Raw genomic sequence first — 12,250 nt, 5'->3', positions numbered from 1 at the left:
GATTTTAAGAATTATATGGAAATTTTCAAAAGATAATCATTTAATATTTACACATAATTTCAGTAAGATTGGCTTATTCACGGTGTTGCACGCCGGATTATAATCGGTCGACAGTTTAAAATTTAGCTAGCCTTACTGTTTTTGTTTGGTTTTGTGAAGGAATAGGAATAAGAGAGCAGATCCTTAACATCCGTCAAGTAATTGAAAAATGTTGAGAGTTCCTGACGCAAACAGTCAACAACGATGACCATCATGGTTCATAACTAAGATGGAGAACCTCCTGCAATCTGCTTACCCATCTTACATCCTTTCACTGTTTTCAAAGGTAGACATGATTTGTTAACGTTTTGAAATATTTCTATAGTTTTTTATAAATAGTGATTTTAAGCGTGCTTTTTGAATAGATTTACCATATATATTTTTTTTACTAAATCCAGCTACGGATACAAAAATCACCGCACGCGCTAAAAATTATAAAATTGGCTATAATTAATCAAACTTATGTAAAAATCGTTCTTTTTCAATTAATTAATATTTCTGATGAATATTCTTTACTTTCTGGTATAAATAAGATTTTATTCTTAGAGTTGTAAATAAAAATCAATTTTATATTTCAGGTAGCAGATTACCTGACCCTCGGCCGCATAATGGTTGATTTGGGGTATAGTGTCTTTGAAATTATTATTGAATGATATTATTTTTTTACTGTTTATGTTTTGATAAATGGTTAATATTTCTAAATTTTAAATAAAACAAGTATATTAGGTTTTAAATAATATAATATTTTGTCATTACACCCTTATTTTAGTAATCATTAAAATTATTTTATTTATGGAAGCATACAGTGAATTTAAAATTTCTGAAAAAAAAACATTTTTTCAAACTCCAAATTTTTTTTTTATTCGTGGATATTATTTGCCTTTTTTGCAAGTTTTTGGTTCATAAATTTTGGCACATAAATTTTCTATTGGGTTCAGATCGGGAGTGTTCCCGGGCCAAATAAGCGATTTAACTCCGGAAAAATTCTTGAATTCAGTTATTTATAAGAACAACAATAAATTATACATCACAAAAGAAAATATAATTTAAAAAAAAACAGATGTTTACCCACAGTACGGGCCCTACTAAGGTAGGGTGCAGAATTGCCTTGGAATATAGGATCGGCAGTATGTTGACTAATGTCCTCAATTGCTGGAATGGAATGTATTGGATGGCTTTCATTGTACCCTCCACGAAGTGCAGCGGACCCAAACCGTGAGCTGTCATACACCCTCATATCATGACGTAGGGTGAATGCTTGCTTCGAGAGATGCACTTCGCAAGAAATCCTTCCCCAGATTTTCGGCGCAATAGCTTTCTTCCATATGGGTCAAATAAATTAAACTTCGATTCTTCGGAGAGTATGACCTTCTACCAATCCTCCAAGGTGCAATTTTTTTGTTCTTTCATCCAATTTAACTGAGCGATTTACATTTTTCTATTAAGAATCTTCTGGACACGGTTTTCACAGAAAGTTTTGAAGTGCTAGCAGATTGCACCTTGTTGTGTATTTTGGGTGTCGTTAAAAAAACCATTTTCCATAACCGTTTTTTTTTCATACGGTCCTCTCTAGAAGTCACACATCTTCTACCGCTTCCTTTTTTTCCGGTCTACAGATTCATTTTCTTGAAAAAAAATATCAGACTCCTCACAGTATATTAAGAGCACCCAACTCAACGAGAAAATTCATGTTTTGAAATGTTTTCCTTCCACAGTGTGATAATATTCCATTTGATCGCGTCACTATTTTGCTTATATCTTCCCATGATTTTTATGTGATGTTTACTTTAACGCCAGTAAAACAAGACTGATGTAATATTGAAAAATTTGAATTTTGTAGAAAGATAACCGATAATATCCTTAATGCGACGTACAAAAGAAAAATTTATAGAAAAACAATTTCTTACAAGAGCGGTTCAGCAAAGTCAAGGGTTGCAGTAACTGTTAAGTGCGATGGTTTTCGTGTCTTTAGGTGTATATCTGGAGGTACTAGAATGACTAAAATAAATTTGAATAAAATAATAGAACAAATATGACCTGACATGACTAAATCAATTAGCCTGAAATTTGCCCATATGGAATGTTTTGGTAACAGGAGGGCGTGTATGAAGTTGTGGAATTGAGAATGTCGGGACAACTGCGTGCGGTTTTCCATCCTCTCTGTCTGCTTATGCAAGGAAAAGACATAGTTATAGTAGCTGTTACAGTTCTAAATTCATTGCATCTACAGTAGATGCAATGAATTTAGAATTCTCTACTAAAAGAGTATCGAGAAATATAACATTAATAAAAATATCTCTTTTTTAAGTGTTATTTATCTAATGAAATGAAAATATATGTCTAAAACTGGTTTTTAAACACTGATAAAATTGTTTACCTAAGGAATGTTGAAATGTTCTTTGCCAAATTTGGTGGTTGTAAAAAAAAATACATTTCAAGTGAATATTTATTAGGCCCCAGACTACTTGGCATAAATTGCAAAATCTCTGCTTTTGGAGGACTGTCTGCAAATAAGGTAATAAGTATAGGGAATGTAGATCTTAAAAAAAGTACATCACAAACATTCAGGCCAACTGAAAATATTTTATTCTTGAATTCATGTTGCAATTGGTAGGAATCATCTCGAGCATCTCAACTCAACTATGCCACGGCACCTGTAATTTACATGTACTTGAAAGAAAAATCAAGAAACATAGTTTTCGTTAAACCTAACGATACTGGATTGGATTTATAAATTATTTCAAGTGGGTTACAGAGCGACCGTAACTGGTTAATTAAATATTTTTTACTGGAACTGGAAGACCTTGATATATTGCATAATCTGGGTGTTTAAAATATTACATTAAAAATCGTTTTTCTTTCTTTTAAAAATTTTCACTTCTAGGCGCGCAGATCATTTGTTCGTTATCAGACAAAAATAAAATAAAATAAAACGACGGCGGGTTTCTTCAAAGCCTAACCTTTCTTTAGAAAAATATATTTTACTATTTCGTACTGTAAAAGAATTTTTCTTCGGAACAATGATAACAGACCATCAATTTTTACGATGGGTAAGACCGGCAATTAGGGAATTTTCGGCCGTTAGCAATAATGCATTTCGTCGTCCGCGTCTAGGGTCGTTAAAAACGGGCTGACCCACGGACCCAAAGCTACGATCATAAATATTAAGCCGCCCTTTGTAACTACCCTCTCGCCGCCTCTCGGGAGTGGAAGGCAGAGAGAGGATAGAACGCCACACTACCTTGTCTAATTTCCGCCATCTTTCCTTGTACATGTCCATAAGGTACTCCCATATGTACTGGCAATACATATGGATGTATAAATAAACAAAAAAAAATATATATTAAACAACCTTGCCAGGAATCGAACCTGAACTTCGAGTGGTTGACAAACGCGTCAACCACTACTCTGAAAAGAGTCTCTATTAATAGATTATTTTATGTAATAATTATAAGTTAATCTAGTTATTATAATCAGTTTAATTAAGAATCAGTTAGTTAATAATAAGTCATATTATAATTAGTTTTGTTAACTTTTAATTATATGTAAGTCTATAACTCGGTTACTATTAACTAGTAGTTGTGGACACCATATGCTCCACCTAGGGAGCAGATATGGGTTTAAGCTTTTAGTAAGTAAGCTACGATAAGATTCTTCTTAAATTAACTAGGGTAAGGAGTAAGCGAGAGGGGTAGTACGACCCTCTTGCTCTAGCAACAGTAGGGGTAGCACGCGAGCTGAAGACGCCGCAACGAGAGTCGACGAAAAATCCCCGACCGCGCAGGTCGTACGCGCACGCCGTCGCGCTCGACCCGAGCCCAAACTCGGCACTTCATCAGCTAAGTGCTCAGCCGCGAGGAGAAATCGTGTGAAGTGAATAGTGTTCATTTCTCCAAGACACGATGTAGCCAGCGCTACAAGGCCATCTTCCAGCCGCGAAGATGCCTCATCCCTCATCCTTCACATCGAGGAACGCCAGATTCTTTCCAACAGCGAAGGAACTGCTCATCTAGGACGTCCGCCGTCCACCCTGGAACACTAGATTCCTGCCCCTCCAGGAACACCAGATTCCTGCCCCTCGAAGACCGCCCAGCCTACAACCTGTGGCCGTCACGCCCAACGGGATTCCACAACCCCGGAGCCGTTCATGGCTCATAACTATGGATCAACCTCAATCTTCGTTACGGTGTTTCGTTAAGTGAATCTGTGAACAAGACATGAGCTAGGAAAGTGAACTTTGGACTGTGTTGAGGACCTTTCGTTTAGTATAAGCTATTTTCTAAGTGTTGTAATCTAGGGTAAGTCATTTTAATAATATGTCTACTTAATCTATTAAACCAGGTACATGAAACATTCAAGTTTTAATTATCCTTCCCCCTTTTACCTTTATCTTGATTGTAATTGTATTTAATTCGATGCATACTTCCTCCGGGCTCAAATAAACAAAGATTAAATTCATTCAGATTAGATCTTAACAAGCGCGATATTAATATACAAAGCGGGGTAACACGGTACACGAGGCTTCCTTTTCCGCGGATAATCGAGTTCCCGAAATTCGTATTCGCCGCCCCGCGAGAACGATCAATGGCGATTTCCCTTCCCATTATCTCTCCAGAACGTAGCCGTCAGGATGATTTCCCTCCGAAATTATCGATCAAACCCCTTCTCTATGTCCAAATAGTAATCCCAAATAATCAGCGTGTTGTTAACCTGTCTAAACAGCCGCATCTACGTTTACATTTTTTTCTATTCAGAGCCAGGGTTAAAATTAAGTAGGCATATTATTTTATTTGTTTGAATTTTATGATAATGGCAAGGTTAATTCACTCAGATTTTTTCTATGACGGTTCTGTCATCTTTCCGTTGCTGTCACACTTTTTATTTATAAACTTTTTTCGCGGACAACTGGTTTTTTATGTGTGCGTAACTTACCGGGGTAGTTGTTTTGTTACATTATACATTAATTATAAATATATAATACTAAAAAAACCTTTATTTTAAAACAAATGCAATGGGCACTCACAATATATCTAAACGCTAACGGTCGTCTGGCTATTTTATATAAATAATATTATTATGTATTGCTATATTTTTTCCGCGATATACATTGTTTGGTTCAGGTCGCACGGTTAATCATATTTTATTTCGACCACGAACGGAATTAAGCAATCTTCCACCAGTGCAGTGTGTGATTTATTAATTATATTTAATTTATTTCAGGATAAGTTGCTTATTAAGCTATGATGATTTAGTAAAGCTTCGTAGTGAAGTATTTTCGTATTTTTGCTTCCATACAATTCTAGCAGGTTTGTCTTTGTCACTTATTTAAAATTAAATAAAGGTTCTACCGCCATCGGATGGGACAAAGATGGTCGCCATCGAAAAAATTTCAAATTTTAATGGCTAATGTGAAATGCTCTTAAAAATATTAAAATACTTAATTCTATATTTTTACAGTATGAATACCCATCACCCTGATACACAGACACAAAGTCACATATTGAACAAAATATATATAGCAGTTATATTTTTGGCATGTATTATAAATTCTTCAGCGAGAAATGACCTCAAAGCTCATCGAAGAAGTGACTCCAAGAGTATGGAGAGAAATGGAGGAGATCTCTCACTTTGGATCGATGAACAGCAAGTAAAAATGTTCAGTGGTTAGTGAATGAATATTTATCAAATTGATAGTAGTTATTGTGCAGAGTGATATTCTTCGCTTAGTCATAATCATTACCCTTTATAAGTAAGAATTTTGTCTATCAAAAACCTACCATAATATTTTGTTGACGAGTACCAAGAACGAGCGGCAGAATAACCCAGAAAGACACCATCAGCTGTTTAAATGGCCATGATAATTTTAATAGTACATTTATATGATGTTTTGAATATTGAAAGCATTAACTTTGTGGATCATATTGATATATTATTTTGAGAAATAAAAATACTTTGTTTTTTGATCCACTCACATTTTTATTAACCAACTAGTTTCGGCAACAACCCTCTTCAGGGTTTAATTTATGACTTATGTATACTTCAGGGTTTAATTTATGACTTATATTTAATTTATGACTAAGTCATAAATTAAACCCTGAAGAGGGCAACAGGTTGTTGCCGAAACTAGTTGGTTAATAAAAATGTGAGCGGATCAAAAAACAAAGTCTTTTTGTTTCTCAAAATAAAACATTTTAATGACTTTGATATGTTTTCTTTAAGGATTTTCCATGGAAATATTTGCAATTGTAAATGGGAGAGTTCTTTCTTACATATTGGATCCAAAATTTTCTCAGACTTTACCAGTAATACCATCTGAAGTAGAATATGTGAATTTTACTTGGAAAGCAGGAAACAAAAGATACTATTACCACTTCGATACATTGAATTCATCAGATCCAATGATACTGAAACCACCAGTAATCTCCATCAAAACGAAGGGCAGAGTTCCGAGAAAACCAAGAGGTATTATGAAAAGAAAACAATGTTTTGATGAATAAGAATAGGTTGAATCTGAATCATACAGATTTATTATACTTACATGCAAATATCTCCTTCTGCAGAATTCAGTGTTTGGCTACCATGTTCAGGTAATAGTAGTGGAATTGGAACATTTGAGATTGGTCTTGTAATTCAAACAGGAAAAGGGGTATTACTTAAGGGTACCCCTCTTCGATTAAGCTTAAAGAAGGAGTGTGCCCAGAGAGGTGTGTATTTAGCAAAAGCAGGTATCGTATCGCCAACGCATTTTTAACGCTTCAGGATGTATGCAAGAACTTGCGTATCTTGTTTGTTGTGACCCGAAACTGGTGATCTCTAGACCCAGGAGAGGTCTGATCTAAAAGCCTAATTGACTAAACCGAAGTTGATCCAATATCTTACACTCGTAATTCGAAAGTTATACAATCTAATACAACTATCTCTAAAATAGTGCATATATTTCATACTATACGCACTCCTTGACTTGTGGGATCTTGTGCTCTTCTATTGAGTGGTTATATGATTAAGTCTTTACAATTATTTTTCAATAAAGAAATTCATTCTCGAATATTACCCTCTCCTAAATTTGATAAGAAAATATCTATGTAGTCATTTCTGACAGTGATAATCCTCCTGCATGTAATATTATATTTTATTATAATTAATTAAAACAATGATATTTTTTTCTTGCATACATCCTAAAGATAACGCTGCATGCTTTTTATATATTTTTGCTGCATAGTACATATTTGCTTAGTTTTTTTTTCTATAGAATTTTTATTTAATTAAAAATGGTATGTATCTTTCATTTAATTTTATTACTCATATTAAAATTAAATCTTCAAGACCTATACACTTTCTTATTTATTATAAATTGCTTTAGAATTTCTATACATAATTTGTTTTCATATGTTCTTAAATTAAAAGGTAAATTCGATGCTTAATGAGCAAATCTCCCAAGATGGTACATCGTCTATAGCTGGAGGGGTAAGTCAATGTTGCAGATAATTTTATATGGGAATCAATTCGGAACTCTTGTTTCTTAATTATAATAATAATAATAATAAATTTGGATAACTTATATAGCGCCATTTTCGTAAAATAATACCTCAAGGGCGCTTATAGTTAGCATATTATAGTTTTTTGATAGTTCTAAATAGCGATTGGAGCAAAAATTTAATTACCAGTTTTTTTACAGATCAATGCCCAGAGCATGTTATTTAAAATAAATTGTAAGATATTTCATCTATTAACTTCTCTTTAGTGTACAAAATAGTTTTTATTTTATTTATTTAGTGTCATTAATAGGTACATAAAATAAATTATTTGTGAGTTCCTTTATCATATTTTCTCAAGAAAATTTGATGAATCAATACAACCGCATCGCACCACGGCATTTCCAACACTAGTAAATACAAAATACAGTTAAACTTCTATACATCAAACTAACTTCTATGTAGAAGGTCTCCCAATAATAATAAAATTCAATTTTGACAGAACTTCAAGGATATTTACCATGTATTTTGTTTTCTATAAATCAAAAACTGTTTTTTTTATTTTTCAATCTTTTATCCAAGTTATGATTAATAATTTCACCTTTAAAAGCATCTAATGAAATATTTAGTGTCCAATACGACAGCAAAAACCAATAAACATTTTTAACCCAGAAACTTTGTACATATTTACAAACAGCTGTGCATTATTATTTCAGAAATTTCCAAAGTCCTGATGCATACCTTTCATACACATTTTGATTGTCAGTGTTGTTTACTTGAAGAAATTATTGAAATATACAAAAAATATACAAACCAGAAAATATTTTAACGAGCAGTTTAATATATATTAAAATATTTTCTTATATATTTAATTATATTTACTTCTAAAATTTAATATATTTTACATTATAAATTTTCTATACAATGTACTTTTTTGGTGTGATTTATTAACTTTATATGAAAGTTTGACTGTATATCATTTATGTGTTCAAAAGAAAATATACAGAAATATTATGCTTGGTGGGCGCGGCTCTGTCAGACAACTGTTGCTATAATATAGAAACTTTAAAAAAATAGTGAATTTAGTATATTTTACAAGTGTTCTTCATTATTCCATTTTAGAGGTGATTTTTTTCATTAATGTCTAACAGTTTGTTTTTATGATGAAACTTGAGGATGAATGTATTATGTACTTTTAAAATATACATACACACAAACAATGAAATAAAAAATAGTAAAAACATTATCATGATCAGCACTCTGGAGCAATGAATCACTAAATAAAATAAAATAAAAAGTAATAACCCTTATGCTTCATTTTTCATTTAAGTGTTGACTAATTACAATATTTTTATAAAACAGCTTTTACTTTTCATTCATAAATATTGTGGTGGATTTTCCATTATCTGTCAGTACTGTAATAATAATGCTTTCGATTTGTGGCAACCATATTATTTAAATGATATAATTTTGTAATTTAGTAATATGCTTAAGTTGCGCTCAAATTTGTAAGCTTGATTTTTATATCATAGATTATAAAAAAAAATTGAAGGCCTATTCTATGTTGTGTTTCATTTTAAAGGTCCAGATCCTGAATGCGATAAAAAGTGTGCCAACGAAGGTTGGTGTAACCACGAAAAGATCTGTCAATGCCCCGAGGGATACATGGGACAGTACTGCAAGACTGCCTTGTGTTATCCGCAGTGCATGAACGGGGGAAACTGTACTGCCCCAGGCATTTGCAGCTGCCCCACGGGTTACCAGGGGAGGCACTGCGAAGGAGGTTATTATCTTATCATTTAGTCAGTCATTTTACTCAGTATGGTATCAGCAATGTAAACAAACAACTAGTTAACTGTTACAAATATAATTTTATTTTTAATTGGCTCTTATTAAATTTGTTTTGAAATGGCAATAGCTCCTTTGCATCCTATTTCAACAAGTTTAGAGAACGCTTTATAGAATGGCGCTTGTTCTGCACCATGATCTATCCCTGTATCGTGGTGTTCTTGTTCTTCATCCCGAAATCTAGTGATTGTTTCCAATAATTCTTTATTCGCATCTGGTTCCTTCATTAATGTTCTCAGTTGGTCATTATAATGGTCTACAATAACCGTTTCTACTGCTACTGTGCAAGCCATTGCTGCCTTTTCTCCTAACAATGCAGAACCTGGAAAAAATATAATTTCAAACTATTGATAATCAAAATATTACAACCTACATTTTATTAATTATCTTGGGTAAAATACACGGTTTCTGTGGCCAGGACTTCATTTTGTTTTATTTTTTTATCCTAAAATAAAAAATAATTTCAAAAAATAGAATTCACACTTGCAGGTCCCGTGGTGTGGAACAACTTATCCCAAAATCTGAGATTCATCCGGAGTATCAATCTAAATTCAATACCCACCTTTTCCGGATTTATTATCCATAGTATCCAAATTAAATCTTAATATTCATATTCACATTTACCGATAGACATTGTATTGCGGAACTATCTAATGGCAAAAATGTAAAACTGTAAAATACATAATTTGTAAAGCGCTCCTGAGGTGATTGTCACGAAAACGGCGCTATATAAATTGGCCACTATTATTAAAATCATTACCTGCTCCCAAAGCAAATCCAGCAATATTCCAAAATGGAGTCATGATTGTAGGTCTCACTCGATATTTCTTAATGAGTTCCTCAAATTTGGCCCGGTGAACCTTTTCTTGTTCCCACATGTGTTGTATGAGAGGTCCACTAGAAGTATTTCCCAAGACAGCCATTTGTCCCGCATATATTCTGTCTGCTCCTAACTCTCCCGCATGATCCACTCTTATAATTGAATCCAACTAGAAGGTTAATTTTTTCATCACACGCTTTATTGAAAAATAACAATAATTAATATCAGAAATAAATAGTACACACTCTCACACCTTATTATCTGTTGAACTGCATGCCTTCTTGCAAATATTTCTCCGCTTATACAAATAATTTCCTATCAATCCCCGTCTTACTTTAATGTTTTGAAGCATTTTTATAATCTGAAAGAAAATATTTGTTTCAAGTACAATTTTAAGTATTATTTTACATATAGGGACTGTTCTAGGAATTTGTGCTGAAAAATGTGTTAATGGAGGCAAATGTGTTCAAAAAGATACCTGTGAATGCCCAAAAGGTTACTTTGGATTTCACTGCGAATATTGTGAGTTGTGTTCCATTTTTACGAAAATAATATAATAAATAATAATGTCCACTTAAACAGGCTTATAAAAGTTTAACTAATTCAACTTGAGAATGAGCAAAACCAAATGTTTGTCACGATAAATAATATTTTTTAATAGAATAATGATGGTCGAAACATATCATAAAGGGTTCATTAAAATTTATACATATATGGAAGATTTTTAATGCGGAGGAAGAAATTATTTAATTTTCTTTAAAAATATAAAAACTACTTTAGATTTAATACTTTAAAACATTTAATATGTTTGTTTTCAGCAAAATGTGTTATTCCATGTCTGAATGGTGGAAAATGTAAAGGTGTGAATAAATGTCGATGTCCTCCCGGCCTAGGAGGAAACCACTGTGAGATTGGGCGTAGAGTTCCTCAGAGGTCCACGTGCAGTCGCGCGTGCCGACACGGGATATGTGGTCCTGACAATACTTGTCGGTGTAATGCAGGATGGCATGGACGACTATGTAATCACAGTATGTTTTTTCATAAAAAAGTTCAAATTTTGCTCACAATGCGTATCACATCCACTATACTAGGCCTGGGCAGACTTGTGGCATAAAGCATCAGTTCCCATACCTGTGGTACGCGTACCACCGGTGGTACGCGGGTGGACAGTTGGTGGTACGTGAAAAATAATCAGTAATGGCTGACATCAAAAGTAAAAAAAAACAGGCATAAAAATATCATTTAAAGTTTAAATTTCAAAATTTAAGATTTAAACTTATAACTTGATAACAATTATCTTAAGCAACATTTTCATAGCTATTATTTCCAATAATAAATAGAAAATTTCGGTAGTAAAAATATTTATAAATACAATTTCATAAATATTATTATATTTAAAACAAAAATTTCACACTGAATTTGTAAATTGTCTCGTTTAAAAAAAAGTGAATATTCCTATAAGTTGCTTTTATTGGCCATAGTTGAATTGAATTGTAAGTAGTGCTGGTAAGTATCTGAAAACAAGAAAAAAATTCATCGCAAGTAGCCGCAATAACTAACGTAGCGACATGACCTCCATGACGTACAATGGTCTGAGTACTACTAAACTTGCAATGACACGCGCGTATACATAAAGCAACGGCACGCGTGCACACACAGAAATGTTTATGTATTGGTGATTTTATCTCCGATTTTTTCACAAATTATTTATTTCCGTCGCTGCAAATGAATAACTTTATATTATAATACTTTCATGTAATACGTTATTATATTAAGGAGGAATACGAAAATTCTGAGCCCGTATCAATTATATTTCATATTGATATTCTCATTTTAAAAGTCGAGTTGTAGTAAATACATATCACTGTGAGGGGAAGATTAAGAAAGGGTAAAAATTTGAAAAATAACATTTATCAACTTCCCAATGCTCCGATAGTAAATCATAGAGGACATGCATATGACTCAACGAACAAGTTTTAATTGGCTCGTACTGCACTCATTACAAAAAATTAAAACTTTGTGGTACCCTTAATATAAATAAAGCCCCCACCCCTTCCTACATTCTTTACTA

General features: G+C 33.0%; 2 protein-coding genes and 1 long non-coding RNA gene across 11 annotated transcripts in view; 1 reads left to right on the top strand and 2 right to left on the bottom strand.

Moving 5' to 3' along the window:
- Positions 1-764: 764 nt before the first annotated feature.
- Positions 765-3,284, bottom strand: LOC148307376 (uncharacterized). The gene is made up of 2 exons (XR_015837842.1): positions 2,417-3,284; positions 765-2,203 (listed from the first exon to the last, which is right to left on the bottom strand). It is a non-coding gene; the product is annotated as an uncharacterized LOC148307376 (long non-coding RNA).
- Positions 3,285-4,888: 1,604 nt separating this feature from the next.
- LOC148307375 (uncharacterized) overlaps positions 4,889-12,250 on the top strand; it is an 8,243-nt gene continuing 881 nt past the window's right edge. The window contains exons 1-8 of one of the 6 annotated variants that reach the window (XM_088263355.1): positions 4,889-4,975; positions 5,260-5,345; positions 5,497-5,702; positions 6,259-6,501; positions 6,600-6,764; positions 9,094-9,294; positions 10,594-10,701; positions 10,998-11,207. In XM_088263355.1, the coding sequence (XP_088119481.1) occupies positions 5,498-5,702; positions 6,259-6,501; positions 6,600-6,764; positions 9,094-9,294; positions 10,594-10,701; positions 10,998-11,207 (1,132 nt within the window). In that variant the 5' untranslated portion in view covers positions 4,889-4,975; positions 5,260-5,345; position 5,497. The remainder of the gene's footprint in view (positions 4,976-5,259; positions 5,346-5,496; positions 5,703-6,258; positions 6,502-6,599; positions 6,765-9,093; positions 9,295-10,593; positions 10,702-10,997; positions 11,208-12,250) is intronic. The other 5 variants (XM_088263359.1, XM_088263358.1, XM_088263360.1 and 2 more) reach the window with 5 other exon arrangements.
- LOC148307374 (NADPH-dependent 3-demethoxyubiquinone 3-hydroxylase, mitochondrial-like) overlaps positions 9,363-12,250 on the bottom strand; it is a 6,236-nt gene continuing 3,348 nt past the window's right edge. For 2 of the 4 annotated variants that reach the window (XM_088263364.1, XM_088263365.1), the window contains exons 2-4: positions 10,433-10,540; positions 10,120-10,375; positions 9,363-9,681 (exon numbers count right to left, since the gene is read on the bottom strand). In XM_088263364.1, the coding sequence (XP_088119490.1) occupies positions 9,404-9,681; positions 10,120-10,282 (441 nt within the window). In that variant the 5' untranslated portion in view covers positions 10,283-10,375; positions 10,433-10,540 and the 3' untranslated portion in view covers positions 9,363-9,403. The remainder of the gene's footprint in view (positions 9,682-10,119; positions 10,376-10,432; positions 10,541-12,250) is intronic. The other 2 variants (XM_088263362.1, XM_088263363.1) reach the window with 1 other exon arrangement.

This window comes from Brachycentrus maculatus, unplaced genomic scaffold (assembly GCF_059751285.1).
Source record: "Brachycentrus maculatus isolate JH-2025_06_01 unplaced genomic scaffold, ASM5975128v1 h1tg000199l, whole genome shotgun sequence".
NCBI lineage: Eukaryota > Metazoa > Arthropoda > Insecta > Trichoptera > Brachycentridae > Brachycentrus > Brachycentrus maculatus.
Note: the sequence above shows the minus strand (reverse complement) of the source record. Positions and strands in the feature narration are given on the sequence as shown.